General features: G+C 32.6%; 1 protein-coding gene and 1 long non-coding RNA gene across 2 annotated transcripts in view; both read right to left on the minus strand.

The window, feature by feature from the left end:
- Positions 121-7618, minus strand: part of LOC109346255 — a 15000-nt gene continuing 7502 nt past the window's right edge. Inside the window, exon 3 of the long non-coding RNA XR_002107500.1 lies at positions 121-336. This is a non-coding gene — a long non-coding RNA (uncharacterized LOC109346255). The remainder of the gene's footprint in view (positions 337-7618) is intronic.
- LOC109346254 (pectinesterase-like) lies at positions 189-3051 on the minus strand. Its single transcript, XM_019585716.1, has 3 exons — positions 2603-3051; positions 1418-2251; positions 189-1087 (listed from the first exon to the last, which is right to left on the minus strand). Exons 1-3 carry the CDS (start codon positions 2910-2912, stop codon positions 372-374), a joined length of 1860 nt encoding a protein of 619 aa, XP_019441261.1. The 5' UTR covers positions 2913-3051; the 3' UTR covers positions 189-371.

A 7618-nucleotide genomic window follows, 5' to 3' on the forward strand; every position in this document is an offset into this window, starting at 1 on the left:
CTGATTCAAAATAAATTCTAAAATTAAACTTCATAAAAAAGTTATTATATATAAGTAGCCATTTTTCTCAGCATCCAATATTAATTTGGCTATAAGTTCTAACAAACTAGAAACATATATAAAAGGTTTTTGTAGTATATATAAGAATGAATTACAAGGTCTCCCTCGCAAATTATGAAACATATTAAAAATTTCAATTAATCATGAAACATTGTTCTAATAGAACTTATACAAAGGTCTCCCCCACAAATTAACTTCACATCATGAAACAATGTTCTAATAATTTCTCTGCATGTGACTATAAACAAAAAGAATAATAAGAATCTTTGTCAGGAACTATTATCTCACCCTCTCTCACATTCCCATCATCATCACTTGGAAAATCCAAGGGTAAATGGAACACCAGTAGTTTTCAACCAATCTTCAGCTTTGCTAGTAGGTCCTGCTGCAAGAAACTGTGCTGCAGTGTATTTTGCAGCTTCTTGAGGACTAACTCTTGTATGCAAAGTGTTCCATTTTACTCTTCCAGCAACGTTTGAACCAGGTCCAGTGTTAGCATATTCAACAAAGTAAAGGGTACCAGTGAAACCTCCTGGTGCACCTTCCCATTCTTTCCACCCCTCTGGGTGAATACACCCATCGATATTTGATTCCATAATCACTGCAGTGGAATAAGCCTTCCATGGTCTACCAAAGTATGAAGGGTTTTGTGCTGGGACAAGACCAGCTTCTGCTACAATATCACAACCCTGAAGAACAATTCCTGAATTCATGGTCCTGTGTTCAGTGCCATCGGCAGTGATTGTGTTGAATTGACTTGCTTTGGGCTTTCTTACTATGATTCTTGAGTTTTGGATCAAGGTTGCTGATGTTCCAAAGATGAAGTCGATGGTGCCGGAGATTTCGCAGTTACGGTAGAATTGACGATTGGTTTGGACATACAAACTATCTTGATAACCAACTATGTGGCAATCGAAGAAGGCTGACATATCTCCTTGGTTTCTGAGTGCAACAGCTTGGTGTCCTTCTATACCAGCAGTGTTCTCGAATTTAATTCCCTTGGCAATGAATCCAGGTGCAGTGTTGGCTGCAAAAGAAGAACCAAATGTTATTTTATCTAATTGAACTTGCCATATACATATCCATCACCTTCAGTCAAGGTTAAACCATATCACCACAACAATTGTGGTCCCATTGTAAATGTTCCTAAATGATTTTCAAAGTTTTCAAAACAATTATTTAAAGTCTCGTGTTTGGATAGTAATTTAAAATGTGGTTATGGTTATAAGAATTGTGACTATTATCATGTGAATTATGATTAAAAAAATTTGAATTCGATGTAGTTGCATACGACACAAATACGGTGTATAATTGTGATTTAGTATAAATGGAAAATTAAATATGTAAGAAAGCTTACCGAATGTGGCAGTCATCATGGTTTTGATACCAGCAAGAGCAAAGTTCTTTCTACCAGTGATAATGGTCTTCAAAGGGCCATCACCAACCATAAGAATATTTGCTGCAAACTTAGGAACAGTGATGTACTCATCATACACCCCAGCCTTAACATTGATAACATATCTTCCTTGCAAGTCCTTAGGGTAAGCATCAATAGCTTCCTTAACGGTTCTAAATTGGCCACTACCATCCTTAGCCACCACAACGGTTCTTGCACCTGGTCCTGCAGCGCCAGCAGCACCAGAAGCACCGGCACCAGCAGCAGCACTGGCAGCAGCTCCGGCAGCAGCTCCGGCAGCAGCCTTACCACCCTTACCCTTACCCTTACCCTTACCCTTACCTTTACCCTTACCACCCTTCTTTTTGCCTACCTTAGCCAAGAGTTTGCGATCGGAGGCGGACAACCATGTGGGGAGTCCTTCTTCGTCGATCTCCTCCGCTCCGAGAAGGCGGCGAGAGGAAGGTTTCAAATCCAACTGCAAACCGAATTGTTGAAGGATGTTTGATAAATCAGACACAAGGTCAAGTGCAACACCGGTGATTTTACCAATATGGTCCAAACTATCACTTTTGAATAGTTCCTTCACTGCTTTTTCACCCTCGTTGCCATCATCAAAACCTTCCAAACAAGCTTGTTGGTATGAGATAACAGCAGTTAACCAATTCCTGAAATCAGCGGTTTGGTCATGCACTTGTTTAACGTCACTTCCACCAACCATGTCAGTTGAGAGCTGAAGACTGTCCAATGCAGATTCCAACAAGTCCTTGCAATCATCAAGGGCCATCTTGACACCTAAAAGAGTTTACATAAAGGAATAATTACTTATTGCTTAAGTAATATGATATTGATATACACAAAAATTAAGAGAATCTTGTTATTTGTAGATTTGTGTAACTTAACTTTTTCATTTATAAATTGTAATAGAGCCTGATACTCTCCATTACTCTTCAATGATAAAAATATGATTACAATATATATAAAATAATGTAAATGTGACATTATATTGTTTTTCTTTTGTTTTTCCATTTACTTGCATCCCTACTCATTTAATAAGCTTTTAAAGTTGTTGGGTATAGATATATGTACAACTCTAGGAAAAGCATTTTATTTATTAATATAGCTATGTTAACACTCTTATTGTACCTTGGCCCTTGTTTCCATGTTCCACTATGAGCCGGTCACTCATGTTGAAGGCCTTGATGACACTCTCAGTGCTTGCTTTCAAAACTGCTGCTACATATTCTTTAGGGTCTGAGTTGTCCTTCACGGTGCCTAGGGTTTGAACACAAAGGTCTTTTTGTTCTGCACTTTGACAAATCTTATCAGCAGCCTTCACATTAGCCTTAACATCAGTGCTTGTGGTGCTGTTATTGTGATTGATAACAACTGCACCTATCACAACACCTACCACAAGGATGAGGGAAACAGCAGAGACAATTATTTTTCCTTTCATTTTTGAAGTTTTTTTGTTTTTTGGTTTTTTATCTTATTTTCTTCTCCGACAATGGGTTAGTCACCTAGAATTGTCGGAGAGAATATAAGATAGAGAAGATAAATCTTCTCCTCTTTGAAATAAGAGAGGAAGTTATTGGCAATGGGGAGTGAGGAACTCATTGCTAGAATTGGGTTTTTATAGATGCTACAAGGTTCTTCAACCATGAACGAAAATACATGTGTAAAAGTATAAGTTGTTTATTAGCCACATAGTTGTTTATGGTAGAATCAGTCTTTTTCTATAATAAGGCTAATGATCATTTTTAGTTGAAGGTGTTGGTTGTAGAGAAAATCGATATGTGGCATTGTGAACTTGTGATGTTCAAAAATAGTTACAGAATACTATTTCCACGTTCTGGGACAATCTATGAATCTGAGGTTGTCCTGTTCTTCAGGATAACGTGACGGGGTTATTTTTGGTGGGTTTGAATAGCTTCATCGCATTCATGGGAAAGTATCGAAAAACTTGCGTGCATCATATTATCCAAGTTTAGGTGTTGTATAAGTTATTAGTGAATTTAGTGATAAATAAGTCAATATTTAATAATATGGGTATTGTTTTAATTATTACAACCATTATACTTACACTACATTCTCTCTTGTCTCACATCTTATATCATTTTTATATATTTTTTTCCAAGTCACATTACTAATAACATTTTTGAGAAATGAATCTCTTCTTTTGTTAAAATATATTTACCTATGAGTATATCATTTATATTTAATTATTATTAATTCTTCAAAATAAAAACTAATCCAAATAAATAATGAATCATGTACTAAATGTATATAAAATTATAAATTTTTACACATAGCATAAATAAACTCTGATCATTTATGACTTTCTCTCTTGATATATCTCTCCTCCGTACACATTTAGAAAGAGATAAATGATCACTTTTGCATTTACATATAGAGTAAAAATGACATCTCAGTTTATCTTAAGGATGAAAGCTAAGTGTCAAATCATATTATATTTTTACTCTTATTGATGGAGATTATCTTAATTCATTTGTAAGTTGATACAAGAGATATGAAATAAACATTAGACTAGGTTAACAAATATTGTAAGAATTATAAGAATTATATTACGCTAGATATCATAATAAACAACAGTCATTCAACAATGTAATTTTGAATGACGCTATTGAAAACGAGGCAGAAGAACATTGACATTGCATACTAAAGCATGCATTGTCAATGTGTGTAACTTCAACAACACATTCTTGACAGAGCGCTGTTGAACATCAGTAACGTTAGCGCTGACTTGAATGAGTTATGTTTAACAACGTATTTGATAGAAAACGTTGTTAATGTTAATAAATTTCACAATGCATAATTAAGTAAGCGCTGTTAAAGATTACATAGTAACATCGCTTTCTTAATTACGCGTTGTTGATTTTATACGACATTTTAAGTGTTAGAGATATTAATGGTTGAGTAATTATGCATATCTTTGTTTGTTGAAATATTAATGGTTGAGTGATTATGCGTCTCTTCGTTTGTTGAAGTATCAATGGTCGAGTGGTTATGAATCTCTTCTTTTGTTAAAATATTAATGGTTGTTCATCTATAAATATTGTGGGTTCACTTCATGCTATATTTCATCAGTAAGAATATGTGTTTCTATAGGATTATGTTCCAAATATTAAAAGCTCTAAATTTGTGTTTCTATTTCAGAATCATGTCAATGAGGTCTTTAACATCTTTTGATTTGGCAAAATGACCCAGATTTCAGAAGAAAAGTGACTGTTATACAAGATTTGTGTTAGATAAAGATTTAATTTGTAAATTATTTAGTTTATTGAGTTTTTTCAATTTTTTCAGTTCATTTATTTCCCTCGTTGAAATATTTTGATTTTCAAAAAGGGCCCAAATTTCAGAAGAAAATTAGCTGTTATACAAGATTTGCGTGAGATGAAGATTTGTGTAGATGAGTCGAGGAAAAAATTATTTCCTTCATTGAAATCTTGTCAATGAGGTCTTTAACATCATTTGATTTTCCAAAAGGACCGAGATTTTAAAAGGAAATCAATGAATTGTTATACAAGATTTGTATAGAGGAATCGAAGAAAAAATTACAGAGAAGATTTGTTTCTTTTTCATTGTATTCTTGATCTACCAAATCATTCAGTTCATTATATTTACATATACCAAATCATTTAGTTCATTATAATATATTTTGTCTCTCTGAATGAATAATACAACAATTATTTTAGATGTTAATTTCTATTTTTTGTTAATTATTTGAATGATTATTTTCTTTAATACTTTTGATGTTTCATATTAATAAACATAATAAGCAAATTAACGATACTTAATACATACAAAAACAAATTAACAAATCGTAATGTTTAATATTTTTCCAGTTTCGTATTAATAAACACAATTATACAGTGATCTATTTCATGACAACTTCATGTTAATTAACGTAAATTAATGATGTATATATATTTTCCTCGTATGTAAAATGTTAATTTAACAGCGCATAATTATGAATACGCTGTTAATTTGGAAAATGAGTTCAATTTAACAGTGCATAATAACGTTCACGTTGTCAATTAGATTCTATTCAACAACGCTAAATCTAGGTAGCGCTATTGACGTGTTCACAAAAATGAGTAGTAAATAGCTAGATACACAACATCAGCGCAATCCTTAATATGCGTTGTAGAAGATGTCAATACAACAACGCTACTGTTAATATGCGTTGTTGAATTGTTAATTAACAATACAACAACAATGCAATCCTTAATATGAACTGATGAAGATGTTAATACAACAACGCTAATGTTAAAATGCATTGTTAAATTGTTAATACATTTTAAAAATCTAAAACATGAACGTTTCCTCTACGCTCTCAAACTTAATTGAAAAGAAATCCTCATACTCTCATCAATTCTCATACTCTTAGAAACCTCAAAAAACTTCATCAATGGCTTCTCAAAGTGGTGATCATGATTCTCACAGTAGTGACAAAGCTACACCGACTCCACAAGACAAGCAAATTGTTGCTTAAAAACGAACTCCTCGTGGAATGACTTTCATGAAGAATGTCATTCGGTCAAGAAGTAAGGATGTGAAGATAGAAGTTCAATGTAACTCTAAAGGCCAACCATTAAACTCGAAGGGTGACAACATATTGGTAAGCTAAATTGGTGTTCTTGTTAGGCAGAGTGTAAAGCTAACATTCAACAAATGGAGTGATATAGGGAATATCGTGAAGGAGCGTATTTGGAATGAAATAACAGTAAGTTTATTTTTCAGTTTGTGTGTTTTCATGCAATGTACATATATATATTTTCATGCAATGTATGATGTGTTATATTTTCATGCAATGTACGTATATGCATGTGGTTTTGTGTAATATAGAATGTATATGTGTTTTTATTTCAGTCAACTTTTGAGGTTAGAGAGGAGCATAAGGATTATATCCTTAAATCGGCTGGCAAGGCTCTCCGACAATTCTAAACTGATGCCGGAAAATTACTCAGAGATGATGATGGCAATATCAACCAAAAACCTCCAACCAATATGCAAATATCATTGATGAAGAGGATTGTAAGACTTTTGTCACCCTACGCACACAAGACGAGTCTTTCTTGATAAAATCATATTCTTTGTGTTGACTTGTGTATATATGTTTTTGTATACACTGTTGATATTAATGTTGTTTATTATTTTAGAAATTAAGTAATCAAAACCACAAAAGGGCATCCAAGCCTTCTATTAACAATATAATAAAAAAAACTCCCTCATGCCACATGTCACTTCCTCCTTCCTCATGCCACGTGTCACTTCCTCCTTCCCTCATGCCACGTGTCACTTCCTCCTTCACTCATGTCACATGTCACTTTCTCCTTACATTTTATCCTTCATGCCACATGTCACCTCCTCCTCACATATTTTTCTACATACTTTTTATATATTATATATTTTATATGCTAATAATAATTTAATATTAATTAGTGATTAGTTCATGTCGCTACCCCACTAAAATTGAGTGTTTACAAAATCTATGTTTTGTGTTTTTAAAAAGTAATAGTCATTGAACATTAGATGAAATTGAAATCATTTTTTACATTCAAATTATTTCTTTACATTAATCTATCTATATAATTTAATGTCTACTATTAATCTAAGAATAATTGTACTTTTTCACCTCATCAAAGTTTTTTGACATTTTTCGCACTGAATTTTAATATTACAGTTTAGATTCTTTGAATTTTAATTTTTCTCTATTAACAACATAATAAAAAAAACTCCCTTATATCACATGTCAATTTCTCCTTACATTGTTTCCTTCATGTCACATGTCACCTCCTCCTCACATTTTTTCCTTCATATTTTTTATATATTTTATATGTTAATAATAATTTAATACTAATTGTAGAAAATTCAAATTAAAAATTATCAATTTATTTTTCTTATGTGCTTAAACATGCAAATACACAAGTAAGATGTATATTCTTAATAATATGAATGTATGAGTAATATGTGCGTTTTAACTATGCGAATACATGGGTAACATGTGTTTTCTTAGTAATACGAATGTACGGGTAACATGTGTGTTTTTAGCCATGCGAATGCACGGGTCACATGTATTTAATTACTATCATTATATTATTTAATTAAAAGATAACAATGGTATATATATATTCATGA

The sequence above is a fragment of the Lupinus angustifolius genome, chromosome LG04 (genome assembly GCF_001865875.1).
Source record: "Lupinus angustifolius cultivar Tanjil chromosome LG04, LupAngTanjil_v1.0, whole genome shotgun sequence".
NCBI lineage: Eukaryota > Viridiplantae > Streptophyta > Magnoliopsida > Fabales > Fabaceae > Lupinus > Lupinus angustifolius.

Bases quoted from the DNA above. Each gene is read 5' to 3' on its own strand.
- LOC109346254 (XM_019585716.1), bottom strand. From the start codon at position 2,912: ATGAAAGGAAAAATAATTGTCTCTGCTGTTTCCCTCATCCTTGTGGTA. The intron at 2,252-2,602 runs GTACAATAAGAG...AAACTCTTTTAG, and splicing joins ACATGGAAACAAGGGCCAAG to GTGTCAAGATGGCCCTTGAT. The intron at 1,088-1,417 runs GTAAGCTTTCTT...CTTCTTTTGCAG, and splicing joins CATGATGACTGCCACATTCG to CCAACACTGCACCTGGATTC.